Source organism: Aplidium turbinatum, chromosome 4 (assembly GCF_918807975.1).
Source record: "Aplidium turbinatum chromosome 4, kaAplTurb1.1, whole genome shotgun sequence".
NCBI classification, from domain to species: domain Eukaryota; kingdom Metazoa; phylum Chordata; class Ascidiacea; order Aplousobranchia; family Polyclinidae; genus Aplidium; species Aplidium turbinatum.
In genome coordinates this window covers 2,034,722-2,057,746 of record NC_137475.1, presented here as the reverse complement: position 1 = coordinate 2,057,746, position 23,025 = coordinate 2,034,722, and the positions used below count along the sequence as shown (strand labels likewise).

Sequence of the window (23,025 nt, the reverse complement as noted above, 5' to 3'; positions counted from 1 at the left end):
CAATGCACGATGTGATGCTATAAAACTGTAAAAGATTAATGCTTTTAGCAGCGAACTATTTTATAAGTTGAAACATTAAAGTAAAAAAATGTGTATGTACGGTACTTTCTTGGTTTTAAGAAGGCCAAATGCCTCTGTTAGTTTTAAGATATGACCAAATGCCTCTCATATCCCCTACTGAGCGTGGTGAGCTATAGAAACAAGAAACCAAAGTGAAAGAAAACATCGAAAAGATAAGGCAGCACATTTTTTGATTTTGTACTTTGGTATGTAGTTGGAACTTATCATTGAATGTAGACCACATGAAAACGGTTTATTACTTTTAAGATTTATTTGTCAAGGACTACGTCTTTTACCTGTCGGGATGTAGACTTGAGCAACGCACTTTATTAACAGCCCTTTATTCATCGGCACATAGTAGACAGAATAATCCACAGACAAAATACTTAACACTAGAATGCCCAATGGAGTCAAAATGACTCTTCTGCGTGCTCTACCTACGCATATCTTCTCAACTGCTTTTTTCAAGGGGTATCCCTCCCATGAATTTTAATCATTTTTAGGGCTTATTACTTTGATTGAATGACGAGCGCGTACGCAAAGTACAAAATAAAACTATTTATATAATTACCTCGGATGGCCGAGAAAGTCATTTTGACTCCTTATAGGAATTTGCTTATGAAATTGTAGTAAACGTCAGGCAAAGATAGCATGTTGCTGCTTATATGAGAAAGAGCAGGTTAGGCTAACATACTATATCTGTATGCTGGAATAATAGCACAAAGCAAGTCTATTATTTTGTCACAGAGTCGAGTTACTGAATGAAATTTGAAACTGTTCCAAAGCTTTTGCCAGCAATACAAATAGGGGATCTCCTGACTAAGAAGCAGCAGGCCAGCTATTCTCCATCAAGTAGCCTACCAATTAATCATTCTTTATTAGAAAAATACATGGAAAATCAGCAGAGCCCTATTGGCATATGCATTTCGCTCTAACTGTAGAGCATCTTTAGTGCCTAAAAAGCAAACATACGAAAGCATTACCTAAAACTATTACTGAATAAGTAAATAAATGAATCTGCAGTAGCCTAACAAAGATACTGACCAAGACTAACTGGTAGAAATTATACTGCCCATAAAAATTATACTGCGTAAAAATTTACAGGTTGCGTAAAATATTAATAGGCAAATTTAAACTAAACTACACGAACCTAACTACTATGACAAAATAATGATGAGAATCAATGCGTAAAAGAAGCCATAATATTTTGTCATAGTAGTTAGGTTCGTGTAGTTTAATTTAAATTTAGTTTAAATTTGCCTATAAATATTTTACGCAGGCTATAAATATTTACGCATATTCTACCAGTTGCTCTAGGTCTGCAGATTCATTTATTTATTTATTTAGTGACAGCTTTTAGGTAATGCTTTCTTATGTTTGCTTTTTAGGCACTAATGATGCTCTAAAGTAGTAGAGCGAAAGCCAGTAAGGTTGCCAGTTTGGCATATTTGATGCCAAGTTTCAAAAAGTTGGCATATTGTTTTCTTATTTGGCATGTAAATTTTGTGTTTGGCATATTTTTGTAAAGTTGGCATATTTTTCAAAAAAAATTGACATGCTTAGGGCTTCAAAATCTGGCAACCTTGTTTTGTCAGCACTGTAGTGTAGTTATAGCTTCGAAGTAGGCTACGCTATGTTTGCGAGACAAGGTCACACAGCGCAAAAAGTTTTTTTTTCTTATTAAAATCACATTTGAAACAAGGCATGAGAAAATTGTTGAATTAAAAATTTACTCTAGTAATGTGGCCAAAAAAGCGAATTGTACGTCCTATAATGTATAAGACGATCATTTATTAATTATAATGAACTAAACAAAAACATGGGCATACATCTGCTAAACACAAGCCATGAATATAAAACGAACAAAGTAAGTTAGTCTTACACCAGCAGAACTTACATCTTGGAAAGAAAGAAAGCAGGGGCTGCATTTGTTGACCTAACAGCAGCTTATGACAACGTTTGGCAACGTGGTGGAGTCTACAAACTACTCCGCCCACTCCCTGACAGACACATGGTTAAAATGATCGTGGAACTCATCTACAACGTAAGGCTCGCCTAGCCGAGAAGCCATAATGTAGAAACATGTGGAATAAACGTAAAATTACAACAATGTACTATTCATAATCAAAAATATGGTGAATATTCCAAATTGCATTTCTTATAGCAATTTTCTCTAGTGTCTTAGGCTTAATACATGCAGTTACGCTGCGTTATGCATTTGTATTGCGGCCGTAACTAATCCTTTTCAAAGTCGTACAACATTGTAGTCTTGAGCATGTTTAAACATTTGCATTTGTTGCTTTTATTTCTTTCTATGTTTTTTCAAAATATATGGAAAGTACTATTGTTTGCTTCAATTTTGCTTGATTAAATATAAAAACGAATTGTATTGTGATGTTTTATGATTATACAAGTGAATAAAAAAGTTGCTCTTTTTTTATTCACTTATTGATTCATTCATATCAGTTTGTATCCTCTGTGGATGCTTCTCTAGTATCATGGGCCAATCCTATAAGTGTTTGCTGGTACACCCCTTCATTTTCTTTGAATTTTATGATTATATTGGCATTTGGCAAATAACTGACAACTCTAAAAAATTTATTTACCGTTACTGGACCATATAGTTCTGCTTGTTGTTTCATGGTCTTTATGATGTGCTGAGGTGGCCTTCCCCAATTATGCTTGCCTAAAAAAAAGTTACATTCGGTGTCAATTGCAGTAAAAACAAAGTGTCAGTAAAACGTTTATCTGCTGTGGTGTGTGCACAAAGTGAATCATTCTAGGAATTTACAAATAAGCGGACACATTATTATCTAGTGAATAAAAAAATAAGAGTAACCTCTCAAGTACATGTTGTAATTACACACAAACTGAAATTTGCATGACTTTTTTTTATTTGCTTGTTGATTTATGAATAATCAGTTTGTATCCTTTGTGGATCCTTCTCTTGTATTATTGGCCAATCCTATAGATGTTTGCTGGTACACCCCTTCATTGTTACATTTTTATCTGTCCAGCTTTTTAATGGCATATAATTGCTCGACTGCTCGTTGCCTTCTTCTCCATTTAATTGGCAATGTTAATAATAATAATGTTGTTAATATAACAGTGCTCTATCCAACGCAGAAAGCGTTGCTCCTAAGCGCTTTACAAAGCAGAGAAATTATGAGCACACCCACTTATTCCTATTTTTAACCTTGCCAAATTTTTCGTTTAGTGTTTACATTACAAAAATTCAGGTAATTTTATAATTTTTGACTGCACTGTTAATCGTCAACCAACGGCACGACCTGGGTGCGACAAACAAACTGGGAAGGATAGAGTTGTGTACTGGCACATGATGTAATAAAACAAATGATCTGAAAAAACGCAAAAGTTTATAAAATACCTAGAAGCTGCTTAAACTATTCATGGCAGACCTACCATCTGTAAAGATAAAAACGTGTCTTTCCTTTTGGTTTTGGCTTTCATCTTGTTCATAGGAAAACGCAATTTGAGATGCAACTTCCTGGAGGGCTGCTTCGGTGTTGGTTCCTTTGCGTATTTTCTTCTGGGTATTTGCTGAAACATATTATTTAACTATCAACTTCAGGAATGTTTCAAACGAGTTGTGCCAAATATATGAACTTCATCATATTACGTTCCTTCTACGTGTCAGGAGTTGGACACAATGAACCATTGTTAGCGATTATAAACTTTTCTTATATCCCTTTCATAGTTTATTTTGTCCACTTTGTGATGTCATTAACGCTAGTTGCTTCTACTTATTGCAGACCATTGATATGTTATGGCTATACTTTTGTGAGAGAGTTTGCTTTTCTTGTACCAAAGACAGGCAAAACACAACAATAGAACAGGGTTGAGCATTATAACATTATATTTTACATATTTACAAATAGTTTAACAATCAAATGTTTTCGGTTTAACTTAAGACCTCATCAGGAATCTGAAAATATTCATAAAAATGCATGTTACATACAATTATATTTATATTTTGTAAAAATGCATTTGTATAAATATTTTCAGATTCCTGATGAGGGCTTAAATTAAGCATAAAACGTTTGATTGTTAAACTATTTATCAATAAGTAAAATATATTGTTATAATGCTCAACCCTAGTGTATAGCAAAGATAGCCGTGGAAAGTGCATAAATACCAAGGCATAGTCACTAGGGTGGGTCGTTTTTGACTTTTTTTCGAAAATCAAAAAGGGTTAATCATAAAAAGTGGCACATGCATAAAAAATTACGTGTGCAAAAATTCATCAGTTTGAAGGTGCATCTTCCGCCCCCGCAGGGGGGGTCAAACTTTGTAAGTGGGATGTAAATTGTAATTGGGATGTACCCAGAACTTTCCTATGTAAAAGCATGTTCGAAACTTAAGGTTTACTGCCCCCGCATCGACGACCAAAATGCTGAATTTTCACCAACTTCAGATGCAATTTTGTCATTGCTCAATAAACAAACTTGTAGCAAAAGGGCGAGTTGGTGTTAACGCAGTACGCTCATTTATGTTCTGTCCACTAACTTTGAAGGATGATACGAATTGACAAACAATAAGACGTAGTCTTATAATATGCTCTTCTATTACACTGCTGTCAACACCACGCATCACTGAGGGTTCCGCAACTGGACTATTTTGCCAGTCTATCATCTCAAAGTAACGTTCGGAACTGAACTGCAATATTGGCAGGGCGAATTGTCGCTGACGAGTGCTGTGAGATGATAATATTCTTGAATTGAAAATTCTTCTCCATCCTAGTTCCCTTACATTCTCTTCAGTATCACGTATTATCGCAATCAAAATGTTTTTAGGATGGGCATAAAACACACTCCTCTGTAGTACTTTGTTGACTATATTGCGAGCTTTATTGGATAGCTTCTGAGCAGAGCGTAGAATTTTGAAGAAATGTTTTGGGCCATTGGTGAAATTGCTTTCCTTTTTAATGGCAAAACCATACTGGAATGTAAACATTCATAATATAAATAAAGTAAACAATATCACACCAAATCAGAAGAATCGGTTTATTTAAATACAGAGCTTCCGCCACACAAGTGTGGCTTCATCAGTATAAACTTATTCGAATAGAAACTTTCATAATATAGTCCACAAGTTCTGCAGACCTATCTGAAATACCAGTAGCCTACGATCGCATGATTCAGCAAATACTACTAAACTGGAAGTGCTAAACTAAACTTTGTTTTTTCTGGGGTTTTCCAAAGCAAAACTGGGCTGGTGATCATAATTTCAGCAGCGTTCTTCATTGGATGACAAAGTTTCAGAGGTTGAATAAGAAGTTAAAGGTGTTTTAACCAAAGCACTACTTGTGCCTGCTCCTGGGTCTTCACGTAAAGAACGGAATTGTTTTGGTTTTGCGACTCTCCTCTGAAAACGTTTAAAATTAGGTTTTGTGGCCGATTTATCAAGTTTATCAATCACCATTATGCGAGTTGTTCTTTGATCAAGAAGGAACTATTGTTCCGCAACAGGGACAAAATTTTCCTGCGGGCAAGTACATTGCTGAAAATTGGAACACTTACAACAACCGATATCAAATAATTTTTGCTGTGCAGATTCTTTCATTTGCTCCAAATTTTGCTGAAATGTAGGCCCACCTCTAGAGTTTGACTTCAAAAGGTTGTTCATTTTATAATGGTAACTCTTTATCATAAAACATATGGGCAGTGAACAGGGGCTCTATCCACTTTTAGAATTCGGAGGGGTGAGTTTTTAACAGTGGGCTAAAATCGTCATAGTCATTTAAACTTCTGGGGGGCTACGCCCCCCAGACCTCCATTGTAGTGTCACCTTCATTTTGATCGCTTATTCAGCACAAGTGTTTTGTGCAGTGAAGGCATGAGCTATTTCCACGAAATGAATATAGTCGTGGAATGCATGAGCAGGGGTTAAAAAATACGGTGGGCTACACTTGCACAGTAAGCCTATACCCTAACGAAAGAACACTAACAATTGCACAAGAAATAATGCAAAACACAATCACACACTGAGTAAAAAGCATCATACACCGTATTGTAGATGTATAACAAGAAATACAACAAGTGAAGATTGCCACAAGATTACAATAGTCAAAAGCGCCCAAAGGTTTTATACCTTTGAAAACTGTTAAAAAAATAATCTTGACAGATTCGATCCACATTTAGTTCATCCAAAACGTCTTGGTCACTATGACATACAGCAATAAACTTAGTCGTGTAGCTGTCATCGTGATTTGTATCCATGTCTTTAACCGCTGTACTTTGTAATTTGCTGAAGCTTCTTTCTGCTTCCGCAGAAGAGGGGCCATTAACTAATAGCAGCCTTACAAGATTTTCTACACTAATGCACAAGTCTTTTACTACGGGTTTCAGCCCCATTGATCTAATTCTTGCATCACATACATGTGTGATAGGGCCAAATTTTCGATGAAAGTGACTTAAATCTTGATCCAAAATTCCGCTATCATCAAAAAAGTGATATAAGCGGAAATATTTTTTCAAAATTCGATCAATAATATATCACAAAACCTTTTCAAAGCCAAATGAATGGGTGGGTGATTTTGCATTGCTCACCCCCCACTTCAAGGAATACGAGAGTGATTCCCCCCCCCCCTTGGATAGATCCCATGGCAGTGAAAGACTTTGAACCGAAGATAAATGACCGTACAGCGTTAACACCAACTCGCCTCTTTGCGACAAGTTTGTGTATTCAGCAATGATCAAATTGGTGAAAATTCAGCATTTTGGTCGTCGATGCGGGGCAGTAAACCTGAAGCTTCGAACATGCTTTTACATAGGAAAGTTGTGGGTACATCCCACTTACACTTTATAACTAGCCAGAAAAAAAATTATAAAAAAATTATGTTGAAACGGAAAGTGAAGTTTCCCCTTTTTTTCGAAAAATTTAAAGTTTGACCCCCCTGCGGGGTAGCAGATGCACCCCCAAACTGATGAAATTTTGCACACGTAATTTATTTATCCATGTTTCACTTTTTATGACTAGCCCTTTTTGAATTTCGTAAAAAAAAAAAAACGACCCACCCTAATAGCCACTACACTAAACACTACAATTACTTACGTCGTTCTAGACTTATATTTAAAATCGTTCTTATGACTTTTTCTGGACTTAGCTGCTGGTTTTGTGTGTCAACTATGACTCTCGCTTTTGAAGCGAATACCACGACACCATATTTAATTACTCCAGAAGCGCTGACTTTGAGCTGCAACAATGAAATATAAGCAAGTATCACTGTTGAATGCATATATTCATATTATTACGTTATTTTCGTTTGTAGATGCATTCAGTATTTCATTATATTGGCCGAGGAAAATAGGGCAATGAATTTGAAATAAATTTTAGTTATTATTCAACCCATATTAACGTTTGAAACTATTGCATTGGAATAAAAAAACATTCCTTGGCTGTCCAGTTGTAATGAAGATTTACCAGCTGAGTGCTAAGAATACCTGTTCGACGTTGAATAGGACGTCAGTTCAACTCATATCCAAATAACTCAGCTGTGTTATTGCAAGACAACAAACGACCTTATTAAAAATAGATACAACAATTGGATTTTCTTGCTTTCCGTCTATTTAATCTAAATCATAACAACTGTGAATTTTCCTGGATACGAGACTGCAACCAAATTCTTTCACAGTAAAACAAAAAGAATTATCTTTTACAAATATTTTTAGTAAAAGAGAGGATGTACCTACAAAACATAACTCTACCTATAAACCTACAAACATCTGACGCATTCACCCAATTTCACCATGGGCCAATCCGACAGGCGGTTTTAAGTGCACCTTCTCTTATTTAATTTACTGTATACAAATATGTTTGAAATGAAAAGTCAAAATGCTGTAGTGCTGTATGTTTCAAGGTACAAAAAATTCTTTTTGACTAAAGTTGACATCTTCTCACCCTCTGAATTAGTTTCACAGCAAACGTAAGGGAGTTGTTTAAGCTGTCATCATCCACGCTCTCTGAAAGATCAAACAGAAAATATATTTCATGGCTCGCTTTTTCTTTTGTTCCAATAAAACGTCCAACGGAAGGAAGAGAAGATAAAATGTTCTGAGTGCTCTGAGAAAGCTTTCCCAAGACTTCCAAAGCGGTATCTCTCACACGAGGATCTACAAAGTAAAGCACATGGCCATCAGCCTAACTGAAGTTCTAATTTTGGAAATATATAGATTAGTTGCGCTAAGCTCACTGCTTGCAGTTTGAGCACTTTGGCAAGGTTGACAGTAGTACCATTTTTAGGTACTTAGGTAACACAAATTGGAAAATGTTACATGGAGGTATATATCGCCATTGCCATACCACTGTACCTACTGCCCTGAGGAGGCCGGAAGGCCGAAAGGGTGTGCACTGTCTGCAGTTATGATATAGATTAAATGCTCCACTATTTTAAAAAGCTAATATTAGTGAGCAAACAGTATTTCTATATTTTAAATAACTTTTCATTCTATTCTATTGTTTTTCATGTGAAATTCTTCTATTTAAAAAAGCTTTTAGTTTAATCTTAATCAAACTAATCATCAAATATCTCTTAATTTTCTTTTTTTTCAAGTTTTATTAATATTGTATTTTTATCAAAACAAAGAATACAGGGTGTAACATGCGGTACTACAGCAGCCTAGGCAAACTAAATGGAAGAGATGGCAACCCAGATATATGCTTGATATTTTTGTAACAATATATTTAACACAACTACTAAAGTTGTCTTTCTATGTAAGAAAAGCTTTATTTCGTCAACTTACCGACACATTGAGGGGCAGCCCCTCCGCTCCACTTCAAGTAAAATAAACAAGTCTGCTTTGCATCACCAACAAGCACCAAGTTCGGATCGCATTGAAATCGAACTGTTTTTCCAACCCCAAAACTCCGGTAACTCCTAGAAGAAATCAAGCGTCCTCCTACAGGAACTCCTGGATGAGGGCAACGAGGAGCTTCGTTTTGGCCACCTATTCGCAATGCAAATGAACATATGATCTTATCAATTAAAATAGACAAGAATTAAACACGACGCCAGTCATACAATCAGAAATCACGTCAAATCAAATTATACGTACGAGGAAGATTTCTTAAATGTAATTTGTTACACAAAAATCTGCTCTGTGCAGTTGACAGATTTACTTCTGACCTCACATTATACCTCAAATGTACAAAAAGCTGTGTTTTGGAGGTGAGAATTTTATATCTGGCCTTAAAAAAATATTTGTGCTTCAAAACATTTTAACTAATAATTAACTTTATCTCCATAGAACAAATTTAATCCCTCAATTAAGGACATTACAGAACCAAATTTTAGAGTGGCAATTGACTTGTAGACTGTATTGTCGTTTCGTTGTCTTCTTGTCAGTATGGGAACTTGTGCCACTTGCAGTGCATATACAACTTGCATGTTTCAACCATGTACTGTTCCTGTTTCTGAAGAATAAACACATTGATTGCTAACGCGGGTCGCTTACCGAACTTGACTTGAATCTTTGTGGACTATAAAGCTCATATTGCCATGGTAGTGTAAATTTCAAGTGCTGTGGGTAGCAGGATTCAGAGTTATTTCGGCCCACAAACGAGACCATATACCCTTGCCATAAGTCAATTTCTGTAGTTAATGATCCTCGTTTCAAAAAACAAATAATTAACTACCTAAAATCTGCAAAAACGTGATACCTCAGAAACTTAAATGCTTTTTAGAGACACATTTGCTTCAATGTTACGCTGAAATACAATTGTTTGTAAGCCGCTACAAATAAGCAATGAAAATTTTTACAAATTAAATAAAAAGTAAACCAACGTTTTCTATCACAAACTGTGTCGACTCCACTCCACCTTCCATTGCTGAGACAAGTTCTTGTTTTGGCTCCAACGTGGTTGTGGAAACTGCGACATCTGAGGGTCATTGTGGCATTGACGTAATAGGGCCCAGGATAGTAGTTTACGACTTCTCCATTCATGGATTGAATGGAGGATCGAAGATCAGTGCATTCCACACCTGAGAAACAACGAATAGATGAAGTGTTTGCTTCATTTATATTATTACAATGTTCACCTACGATCTGCTACATACTTTCAAACAGCATTGCGGTAGCTTATATTGGGTTAAAGCAAGAATACCGTATACAATAGGGAGGGCCGTCGGAAACAGATCGCTTAGCAACTCGAATTTCTAAGGAGGTTTGTCGAGTAAAGGGCGCAGTCGAAAACCATTCTAAAATTGAACGCCAGGAAGACGGTGCACAACAAGGTCCAACTAATCAGTAGCCTAAATCACTTCATTCCAGGGATACTGCAGTTGCGTAAGTTATATTCAGGGTGTGTGCGTCGCACACCGATCAAATATGGTTGATTCATCAATCATCATACAGTTAAACTCAATTAGTAATAAAGCTTGGAATGAATGACAGTCCAGTTTTTCACTGTGTCTTGTTATAAAACATAAAAAAATATTGGAAACATGTGTGGTCAGATCTTAAAACATACATAGTTGATAGCCACCTAAACATGCTTTAATTCCCAGTAAGACCCCAATTGCAGCTTTGACACGCCAATCATTCAGAACATGTTGAAAATGGCTACTGTTCATTTGTAACTCTCCTGACAGGCAGGGTTGCCTGGATTCAGAGTAAGCTAGGCTATAGGGCTAGGTTAAATAAGCAGAGTATGCAAGTAGGCTTTTTGATAGCCTATATAAAAGTTGAAGGCATTTATGCAAGTAAGTAAGCTACTAAAACTTAGGTATAGCCTAGCCTATAATATAAAAGGTGAAAGCAGGGTATGGGCATTGCAACTAGGGTAGATATAAAAGTGAAGGCTGGTATATGGACTACTTAGGGATCAGGTAAGTATCAGTGCTCAGAGAAGAAAGAATAGGTGGAGTATTAGCCTACTGACTGAAGCAAGTATAATTGGGTTCTGTTTCAGTAAAAAATTTATTCACAATAGTGAAGTGGAGGGAAATTTAAAACACAATTCGCTGTTTATTACAGGTATTCAGTAGGCTACAGTAATTCGTAGTGGTAGTTGTAGCTTACCAGTCGTATTTTACATTGATTGATTGAATACAAATAATCAGTATCGGTGGTAGTTTATCAATTAATTGCAGTTAATTGGTCTGTAATAGTTATAACATGGCCGCATGTTATACTCGATCTGCTTATCCGGTATTCGGCTTTGCCAACGAAATGAATAAGCTGGTTCTTCCCACCAGTGGTGACGTTCTCCGATATTGCGCCCGAGTAAAAGAAGAATACAAAATCATGAAGAAGAAGGTTACCGGAGATTGCTAGAAGAAAATGGGGCTGCGCGAAATGGCGGAAGCAGTGATGACTAAGATAACAAGTATCTAAGCTTTCGCCACAGTGGCGATCATCACGCGTGAGGGAGTGATCAAGAAGATTTTGAAGGAATGGGCCATGGTTAAGACGAAGAATAAAATCCCCACGGCGAGAAAGACGGCTGAATGGAAAGCTTCAATGAAGGCCAGTCTTTGTCTCGACACTCTTTTCGACGTCGTTGACGACAAATTACTGCATTCACGCGAGGTTGATTTGACAACGCGGAGCACGCACTGGTTTCACTGGAAACGTCAATTGGGAGGCGGTAAAACCTGTGAAGAAGAGGAACTAGCGGAAGGAGCAACTGCTTTCAAGAGAGAAGCGAGAAAATGAGCGTAAGGAACGCGAAGAATGTCTCGAATGAAGACACTACAGAAGAATCTCCCAGAAGGCGTTTCCTTTCAGAGTGTTCGATCGGCAGCGAAGAACTCGAAGAAGAGCAGGAGCGATATAGCCTACTTTCGATCTCCATATAGTTGGGCGTGAGGCAGATAGGTATGGAATTCTGAGTCGAGCAGCAGCTTTCCTCTCAACCGCAACATTACTGGACACAAAAAATGATTTCAATCCGACGATGGTAGTCGACGAAAACAAGCTCGTTTACTTTGACGGCAGAAAGGATTCAACCCTTCTTTGTTTGTTTTTGACTGTTTAGCGTCGTTTTGTGTATTTTCTACTTTTTTAATGACGTTTTTATTTTTTTTAAAACGTTTTTTATTTTATTTGGATGATATTGATTTTTTTGTTCGGCGTTTTCCTGCGGCCCGATCTAAAAAAGTTTTTTAGATTATTTGTTTGTGACCTAAGCCTCCTATCTGAGCCAAGTTACTAAGTGATTTGACAAAAAAAGTGCATTGACGCCCCTCCCTAGTATACAATGACCATTTGGACAACACATCCTCCTAAATAGAAGAGGAAAATAATGCACGTACGCAAGCTGAAGACTTACGACCAGCAAAATATATATTGCAAATCCATGGGTAAATAACGATTAAGTTGTAACAAACACAAAGCTGCAAAAGTTTGTTTCACAATTCATTTGCGCATTTGAAACCATTTCCAAGTATTTCACAAGGCAACGAAATTCATTGCGAACAATATATTTCAGACAGCTTTTGTAAATAATGCTTTAAAAAATGCAAAGTGTTTAGAATTTATAGTTTTTTGTCAAGGCTAGGAGACTGTATTTCAATAGAAGAAACGCCTACCACGCTTTGCAAAGTGAAACAATGTATCTTGTGCTTGGCATAGGTTACGCGGTAAAGTAGCCAGATGACAGATTGTGACATAACTGTGACAGATTGTGAGCCTTATTGTGAAAGAAAGCATTTTGCGGGAAGAGTGTGTTGAGTAAGTGTTCGAATTTTTTACTAGTGTGTACAGCCTTGATTGTCTTTGCTGCGAGTCTTCGTTGCTCGAGCAGAGCTATATAAGCAAGATGTCTCTCTATGGCGTCAATTTTGTTGGCGTGATCTGAAGTTAATTCATATCCTACACCGACGGTTTTTAACCTGGGCGCTACAACCTCCTAGGGGGCGCTGTTGACCTTTAGAAGAGCGGAAATATTCAGGGGGCGATATAAGGGGCGCTATATTCAGAATGTGCAACCATATTTACCTCGCTGCGAATTTGCTTGGGGCATATTATGCATGTTGAAATTGAAAACTGATTGAAATATTGCCTCTATTTTCTTGAAGTAATAATGAAAATGTGAATGTATTTTGTAAATTTACCATAGCGGTGGGATGGCGCAACGGATAAGGCGTTGGCTTTCCAATTATGCAAACCTGGTTCGACTCCCGGCTTCAGCTGGTTGTTGAAAACACCGCTCACCTCTACCCAGGGTGTAATAAATGGGGTGGGCGTAGTTGCTGAAGTAAAGGCGGCCGAGAGAAAGGAACTGGCTACCCTACTCTCCTTAGTGCCGAAGGCTTAGTACAATGAGAACCTTATTTTCTCATACCCGACACTTGAATCAAGTATGGGACCCCCCTTTACTTTACCATAATTCTTTGAATTTAAGTTTTAATTTCTTAATTGTACAATGCTACAATGCAATATCCGATTACAAATTAACGCTATAACTCATCCTCTTTAGTACAGACCTTATATCGTGATAGACGCCAGACTGTGGACATCTCTTGAAAAAAGGCGCTGGGAAAGAAAGGTTAGAACCACTGGCTTACACCAACCGTAGTTTTGCGTCATAACACATCATTCTTACGTTGACAAGATATCGATTGCCCATCCCACGATCCCCCTCCAGTACATTTTCGCGCAGAGCTTCCGGACTGGAAGAAGAAACCTTTATCACAGTTGTAATAGGCTACACGGAAGAAGCCTGTTCCTTTATATTTTATTGTTGAGTGATTGGAAGGTGGTGCGCTACCGCAGTTGACATCTACCAAAATAAATTAAAGATAAAAAGTGTTTTTCAACATGATATTGGATTTATTAGAGATAAAACAAAATTTGAAACTTCAGGAACCATTAAAAAAATTTCATCGAAAATAATGAGTTACGTGATGATGCAAGAAAAATCAAGCAAACCATTTTGATTGACCTACTAATAAAACATTAAGTGTGATTCGTGATATAGCGGCAAATGACGAAGCTATCCTGATTTTCTACCACTTGCATTGAAAGTTGAACAATCTGTCTAATTCAAAAAAGAAAACAAAATATTCATTAGCGAAAGTTAATAGAAATGTTACGTCCTATGACATCTGTTTGTTTTCTGTTTTTTTTCTGTTTTTTTTTCTTTTTTTTTCACGTAACCCAAGACTTCTATTCATGTTTGCTTGTACCCAAAGCAACGCAAGTTCTTCCGCAAGGCCCATCACAACGACATTCATTTCCCAACGTGCAATCTAATCTCCATCTTGGACGCACACTTCCCCGCAAGTCATTCCATTCGCTGACACCTGGATGTCGTTGCGTTCACCACATGGCCCTGGATCAAAAACTTATGTTTATCTACAGTCAGAGATGGGCGTGATCTTGATCTTGAAGATCACTTTTTTTTTGGTGATCTTGATCTAAGATCACTTTTTTTTGTGTGATCTTGATCTTGAAGAACAATAAGATCAAGATCACTTTAAAATTAAAGTTTACTTCCTAGATAGAGGCATTTTTTTAAAACTTGTACTGTACAAAGTAGTTAGTGGCGACTACTAACATTAAGCCACTGCTAATCTGGTATGTGTCGAACAAAAGACGATTTAAAATCTCCATCTAATCTGGTCAGTGTTGCCATTTCAAAATTGAAAAAGTTTTCGGTGTTGGTCATAATAAGTAAGTCAACTTCCGTGTACTTTTTGTTGACGTATAATAAAAAATGATTTAACTTTGTTCACAATTTCCATGTGTGAATTTTAAAGAAATGTTTGCTTTCTTTGACCCAATTTTAGATGTTTCAAAAGTGTAGAATGGCGGTGTTAAAAAATCTGGACTCTAGCCGACTTTGGTCATGTAAAGTGGTTTATTGCAGCAAATCAACCAGACCAAGACTTGTTTACGGTCTGAGTATGGAGCGGTTTGTTTGACCGGAAACCTCTGGAACTTTTTTGATAGCAGACAACAGTATCAAGGTTGCCAGATGGGTAAATGGTGCAATAAACATTGACATAACACAGTGAAAGTTAAAACAACTTAGTAACACGAATAAAAACTCCAACATAAACCAGACAAAAATTTGGTAAAAAATGATGCAGTTAAACTTTATTATTATTTATTTATTATAAATAAAAAGCATAAAACTAATTGCTTTTTCAGTAGGCTACTATTGTAATTAACCTCGGCCTTGGGGTGACGTTGCGATTCTACGCAAACTACGTCAACAATTGATAGGCCTAATAGCAACAGTCACTAACTCATTACAATTCTTAGGCCAGCGATCGAGTAGTTAAAAGTAAAAGTTAGCAATACCAACTATATACCTTTACCCGGGTTGCTTATATACAGTATAGTAACTATTTTTTGCAACATCATTGACCAAAAACTTCATTTTTTTTCAAGTACACAAAAAGTGATCTTGAAAGTGATCTTGATCTTCAAGATCACTTAGTTTGGTGATCTTGATCTTGATCTTCAAGATCACTTAGTTTGGTGATCTTGATCTTGATCTTCAAGATCACCTATTCTTGGTGATCTTGATCTTGATCTTCAAGATCACCAATACTGGTGATCTTGCCCATCTCTGTCTACAGCTATGGTATTGAAGCAAACATTTCTTAAAAGAATACGCGATATTTAAAGATTAAAGGGTCTGTTGAAAAAAACGTATCGACTCCAGCAATCAATTGGACAAAAATACATTTAATAGAATCTGACAACTATTATCATAAACGCTCAGAATCCAATACTAAAGAATATAATACATGCAACGATATAACTAAATAGTAAGTTTAAAGATTAGAGAAACTGCAAACATTGAAGCCTGGAAGTTCTAGCTTCGTGCAATGCTCTGGATGAACTTCATTCGAAGAAGAAATGCAACATTTATCCTGATCTAACATCCTGACAACAGAAACTATTTAGTTTGCTACAGATCTGCATTTTCAAGTTCGATATAATGAATGAATGAACTTGACTTTTACTACATCAATAAAATTGACAACTTTTTGAAAATGACAGAAGACCTTGACAAGTTTGCTCCAATATTATTTAACTACTGTGTGAATTTTACAAATTCAGTTGAAGAGAAATTATGCTGTATGTGTATCATATACGATTATTACTGTCCAGTTTATTTTGTAATAAAAATAACGGTAAAATCTAGGCCTAATTAGCGTTGGCATTCTAGTACAGTATATTAGTGTAAACTTTACAGCTCACAGCAGTGATGGTGTTAATTAAACTGCTGTACACATAGTAGCAATTGTCACGATACACTTTTTATGAAACTTACTGGTACAATTGCTTCTTTTCTTGTTGCTCCATTTGCCTCTTCCAGTGCAAAGATGTGTTATATTTTTGTAAAGAACAAAACCAGGATTGCAAACATACTTAGCCATGTCATCAAACTTGTAAGGAGGTCTGGTCAAGAGAACATAATATCCTGCGGCGTTTTTTCTATAAACTTCCACGTGAGATGATGCATTTATTGGCGGAAGAACCTTACAGCGTATCTCTGTAAATTATTTGTAAAAAGATGTTTGAATGAAAATGTTATTGTTTTATCATATTTTGGACTGTAGATACTTTAATCAATTCCACCATGGCTATCATGCAATAAAAGCGAAAAATGCTTGATACATGATATATACTGTAGATAAAAGAATTAATCAACATGTCAATTAAACCACAAACCTAGCATAGATTTCTCAAGCACGAAAGTGACATTGCAAGTGCTAGAAAATAAGGTATCACCTTTGCTGTTGTTTTGAAAGAGTCGTGAATATAAATTGTCAACAAACATAGCCTATCAGCGGTTATATGTTTCTCGGAAGCCGTTTGCAGCAAGAATTAACGACGATAGATACCGTGTTAATTTCCCCCATGAGGCTGGGTTCGTCAGTATATATCGCACCCCTAATTTTGCCACAGACCACCGACCACTACCTTTACTAAGTTTTTATAAATAAGTTATATTAAGTTGTTGTGGCTCATATTTGAAAATGACTGTTGCTGTATTTTAAATTGACTTCCATTGGTATAAAATAACGTGGCTGTTAGAATAACATATCACTTTTTCTGCTATCCAGAACGAATCGTGAATCTAGATTTACAACAAACAAACTGTTTGTTGCTTTCAACAAGTTATTATAGCTTGTTGTAGCTCATACCTAAGAAAATGACTTTTTCTGTATTTAAATCGACTTCCTGTCTGTAATTGTTAGTACTGTAAGTGGTAAATTACGTCTTGTTGTATTTGTTTTTGCTTTTACAACCTTTAAAGTAAAGTGAATCTGGACATTTTACATCAACTTTGGTTTTATGTAACACCAACTACAATAATGTTGTTTCTTGCAAATGAACAATCTTTATAAATTTTCTTGTTTTCAAATGTTTAGGAAAGGCGATATGCAAATATGAAATACCCACCCTTGTCTATGCAAGACAATCCGCATTCATGACCACAGATGCATCGACGAGTTCTATAGCAATGTCTATCACTGGTGCAAGGTTTTCGACAGCGCCTTCTTTGTTCTGCAGCAGCCCTCAGGTCACGTGACGGACAACCTAAACAGTTCCAATGAAATGACATGTCAGCCTTCTAACAGTAACCTAGCTAATGGGGGCAAGGGAGTACCCACTTTTGAGCGAAGCATCAGGGGTTGCTTTAAAAAATTATAAAAACTTATAATTTTCAGATAAAGCATAATATTTCTCATCTTCTACTTCACATCATGCGGACGAAAACGGCATCATTAAACTAGGCCGGTACTTCATTGGCTTTCCAATAGTGGCCTAGCTTGGAGTTGGTGATCGGTTAGTGTGAATCTATATCTTCGGACTTCGAAGCCTCTGATAGGAACCTGAGTTGGCTGTGAACCACTGATGCAGGTTCGGCCACCGAGATTAGAGAAAGCAGAGTCCCCGGTCGCAGAGTCATGGGACGCAAAGTTAATTCAACCACTAAAATGTTCAGTAAACCACAACGCTTAATAGTTTATGCATTGTCGTCAGTGTTTTAAATACTGTCATTGTTCCCTGTAACTCTAATCACATAGTTCAGTGCTTTTCAACTCATGGAAGGGTACGCACTTGGGCGGATGATAGCTTATTGTTAGCGATGGCTATTTGTCTTTGATGCCAATGCTCAAATACACATCCCTGAGCCAAACCAGCTGTACGCGTTCTAGCCGCTAGCGGTTTCTTTGTGCGCAAAGTCGTGCACGAAATCCTGGCGGTATGGACATATTCGATACTTAATAAGCTTACTACTATACAAACGTATGGAATTGATAGTTATATTCAAAGTTGATATGCAAAAGTTCATCGTTCAAACAAAAATTCAAATTTGGAAGTGTTCTCTAATAACAACTTGAAAAGTTTGAGACAGTCCAGACCTACATTTATACAATAATAGAACAATAGAGCTTCGGTAGAGAATTTTCCTTGTACCATAGGCATAAGGGAGGGCAGTCAATGCACTTTTTTTTGTCAAATCACTTAGAAACTCGGCTCAGATAGGAGGCTTAGGTCACAAACCAAAAATCTGAAAACCTTTTTTAAATTGGACCGCGGAAAACGCCGCACAAAAAAAATCAATATCACCCAAATAAAATAAAAAACGTTTTTTTTTCCCAAAAAAAGCGTAATTAAAAAAATAGAAAATATACAAAACGAATCTAAACAGTCAAAAACAATCAAAGGGTTTTATCCTTTCTGCCGTCGAAGTAAAGGCCTTCAACTATTGTGTGAAGCTAACTGGAAGCGAAGTGATTTTTCTCTAAACGGAGCTGGTTTCGTGCACGAACGAGCTTGTTTCTGTCGAATACCGTCGTAGGATTTAAGTCATCTTTTGTGTCCAGTAATGTTGCGGTTGCAAGGGCAGTTGCTGCTTGACTCGGAATTCCATATCTTTCCGCCTCACGCGCAACTGTACAACGATTGAAAATACATTGCTCCTGCTCTTTTTCGAGTTCTTCTCTGCCAATCGAGCACTCTGAAGGGAAGCGCCTTCTGGGATATTATGCTTCTGTACTGTTGTCACCCGAGACATTCTTCGCGTTCCTTCCGCTCGTTTTCTCGCTTCTCTCTCGAAAGCAGTTGCCAACTAAACAACACCCTAAATTTTGATTAGAGCTGAGATTTAAAAAAATTGCAATCCCAGAATTTAAAGTTCTTTTGCAAAATCCGAATAAGCTACTTGACTAAAACAAGGTTTAGTATATTTAAAACGAGAAAAACTGCTATTGTCTTAATGATTACCTAATGCGGGATGCAAGCAATCAGTTATGTCTACCTGGTGTAAATTTTCAGAAATTATCAGTAGCAAACAAATCAATAATATTAGCCCAATTGGATATTTGCATAAAAATGCTAATTATTTTTGTACTACACTAATTTTTGTTGTTGTTTATTGAATAAATGTGTCCCATGCTTTTTAAAGTGCTTTAACTGCCCCAAGCCCTAAAAACATACACACTTTTTGCAATCACCATAACTGTGGTTTGTGTTTGCCAAACTGCATGGGTTTTACTTTTTTAGAAAGTAGAAGACTTGTATTGTCTAAAAGTTGAAAAAAATTACTAAGTTTGTATTTGAACTTTTTCTGCAATTTTCAATCAATTACAGAGAATTTTTATTTTTTGTGCAAAGTGAAGTTTCTGGGACTCTTTCTTCGCATAACCTATAAATTTCAACGCGTCAACGATGCGTGGAAAGCTTGAAACTTGCCTGACGTCTAGCGCAGTTTCATGTTTTTTTGTTTTTATTTTCAGATATCAAAATGCACACAGTTTGTAAATATATTGTAAAAGACTGTTGAAAATGCAGTAACTTTCATTTTTTAATTTTTTTTCTGACAGTTACCTTTCTCAAAATACAGTAGGCCTACAGCAGTTCAAAATCAAAGCCTTGCTCAAGCTAAATTCTGAAAAATGCATCAAAAAAAGCGTGGCAATTAAAGGGTTAGGTCTATTTGTTTAGAACATGCGGGAGTGAAGTAAATGAGTGTTGAATTGAAATCAATCCATTGCATTTTCTCTTAGTTTAAAAATCGTCTAAACTGCCCGATTTTACTGAACAAAAAAGACCATTGTTATTTAAAAAAAAATGCTGCAGCTGCAGCTAACTCTGTTTGATTAATGCGTAATAATAATATATCATGCTATTTTATAGTTTTTAGTTGAAAGGTAGTATTTGCATAATTCTACAATAGCGGTTGCCATAAATAACAAACCTACAAAAGAGAGTCTACGTTTTGGAGCCACAGCAGAGAATAAATTATTTCAGCACATCAACATTTGGCGTTTACTTACTTTCAAGAGCTCCACTTTGAACATCTTTCCATTCCAACAAAAAAACAAAAGCAAATAAGATAACAAACATATATGTACTCATTGTTAGACCTAAAAGCAAGTAATAAAAGTAAATAAAACTGTTACATCAGAATTATAATTTGATTGGTATTTAGTTTTACGGCCAAATGCTTTTCATGTTGCCAATCTTCCTTTACTTGGGCTTGGCTCATTATTTGTTATTTGTCGTTTTTCACCAGTGGCAATAGTTGTTTTTTTTTTCTGTACAGCCAACACATTAGAATTGAACTGAAATGTGAAAGTTTTATGAAGAAAAATACTAAATAACTACAGCTTCACAAAGTTACTAGATAGACAAACAAACAATTTATGTTTTCTAAATCTACATTCAATGCTGTAACTTCAAATCATTCTCAGCTTTCGGGCAAGTTTTTTTTTCTTTTGAAATTGGTTGTGCTTGTTGTTTCTCAAACCCTCATCGAAATAACTTCCTGAAACTTTTTCTCTTTAAGCAAATCACAAATGTGCTGAATCTCAACGCTACGGTACTCTTGAAACTCTTCAAAGCAAATTGAATTTGAGCCTTTCCGTCAAAAACACGTATGACGCCAACAAATAAGGAAGTAATTCAATTATTATTAATCTTTAGGCAAATACCGTCTTGGAAAAGTTCGATTTAATATTCTTGTTTTTTGTTTAAATCTCAAAAAAACGATGTTGCAAAAATAAATTTCGAAAACAAAACGAACAAAAAGAAAAGGTGGAAAGACCCTAATAATTTAAAACATGCATCCAAAGATCTAATTTTAAGGTATAGGTATGCATCGATGAATATAATTAGGCAAGGTCACCAAACCTGATAGTTTAACTTTAGGACTACCATACCGGTCAACTGACCAGTAGAGCATTTGTTTTTAGTGATATTTTTCGCAAATGAGCATATTTTCTGCTGATATTACGAAGACTTTTCACGTTGGGTATGAACTACGTACTTTATGCAGATAATCACTTTACACTCAAAATACTCCAAAAGAATCGTAAATATATCTAGAACTACTATAACGGTCAATTGACCGGTAAATGGAAATATTGGATAAAATTATTCTTGTAGATATCGAATAATCAAACAGTTCCAGCGCTCCATTACCTTCTTGATTTTTAATTGTGCTGACGTTTAAGTTGCGTTGTTTCTTGTTCTCCGTGACGTGACCTACCTGAGTACCCAGATGTTTCATCCTTAATTGTCGTTTTTGCCGCCTGCCGGAAGCCGTTGTTTTTGGAGAGACTATTTACCTTTTTGGAATGAAAATTCAGTATCGCTAGAAAAGCAAATGAGAGATACCAGGACACCTTTGCGATATGTGTGTACTTCGGATTTGAGTTTAACCGTTGTGAAGAATCATCAGTGTATACAAAAAAATCAGGTTTTTATCCCACTTCAGACTCAATAAATCAAAGCACAATAAACGATTGCAATTCATGATTGCGACAGGAAGAGGTGTAGGCCAGCGCTCCTACTCCTGTAACCACAAACGTATTTGACAAAAGCTCTGGCACAGGCTTGGTTTTCCATCCGAATCAAATAATTTGTTCAGGAAACATTTACAAGTAAAGTTGTTCTTATCTGCTTATCAACCGGTCAATTGACCGACGTGGTTGTTTTAGGTACATCGATTTCCAGTAGTTTAGGTTTTGGTTAACCCTATCTGTAGCGACACGGCACACGGGGCTTAGTTAGCCCGTGACGTGCTTTCCGCGTACAAAAACAGCTCGTATTAAGATACAGTAGGGTTAACCCTTAGGCGGTTGGGCTCCTGGAGTCTTGCTCAGTTTGGGGGGGGGCTGTCGATTCTTCTTATGCTTTTGGAGTGATATCTCTGTTATTTTTTAAAGCACGGTTTCAAAATTTGGGATTCACTTTGTAAAACTATTCACGCAGAGCATATCCGAAAATTAAAACTATGTAAATTTTAGAACTGCTTATATACGTTGAAATGTTGATGTGACTTATGACGTTTGAATTATTTGGTATTTTTTGATAGAGTAATGAAAAACATGCATTGCAATGTTGTGAATAATTTTTTTTTACATAATCTCAATTTAAATCATTTGATTAACGAGACATGGGCCAAATTAATTGCTTTCATCCAGCTGGTGGGAAAATTTTGAACAATAGAATATGAAATATTTCAGAGGATGTGCTGAGAAATGCCTTATATCTCTCAATTTATAACCTTTATTCGCTCAAAATTTCAGCTCAATAGAGGTGAATAAAAGTTAGGAAAAGTCAAGAAATCTCGTAGTCGCAGCCTCAGTGGTTTTAGAGATACAACTGTTGATACAAAAAAGTTGAATTGACAGCCCCCCCCCAACCTTCAAAGGGTTAAGCAATCGTGAAAAGTTGGCAAAATCTGGGAATTTCTGCAAAATGCGACAAATTAGGCCGTATCTTTAGGCAGCCATGGTATTAGGGAACCAATCAGAAGAGCAGAGTATTCCGAGGCGGTTTTGCAAAACTTGTGCGAGGCACTTTCGAGTCCTATTGTATGAATCAAATTGAAGCTACAGTAGAATTAGCCTATAGTGACACCTGAAGAAACCACGGAAAAATTGTCACCATCACCGAAGTGTCACTATAGCCACAGTCACTATAGGCGAATTATTCTGTACTTTTACACACTACTGCATAAACT

At 36.4% G+C, this 23,025-nt stretch overlaps 1 protein-coding gene across 1 annotated transcript; it reads right to left on the bottom strand.

Annotated features, from left to right (window-relative positions):
• Positions 1–3,333: 3,333 nt before the first annotated feature.
• Positions 3,334–21,567, bottom strand: LOC145768338 (complement factor B-like). The gene is made up of 12 exons (XM_082579816.1): positions 21,480–21,567; positions 20,333–20,422; positions 17,448–17,585; positions 16,312–16,533; positions 14,210–14,326; positions 13,627–13,803; positions 9,863–10,060; positions 8,823–9,026; positions 7,981–8,192; positions 7,135–7,276; positions 3,484–3,621; positions 3,334–3,419 (listed from the first exon to the last, which is right to left on the bottom strand). The coding sequence occupies exons 1-12, from the start codon at positions 21,565–21,567 to the stop codon at positions 3,334–3,336; spliced, it is 1,812 nt and encodes a 603-aa protein (XP_082435942.1).
• Positions 21,568–23,025: the final 1,458 nt, after the last annotated feature.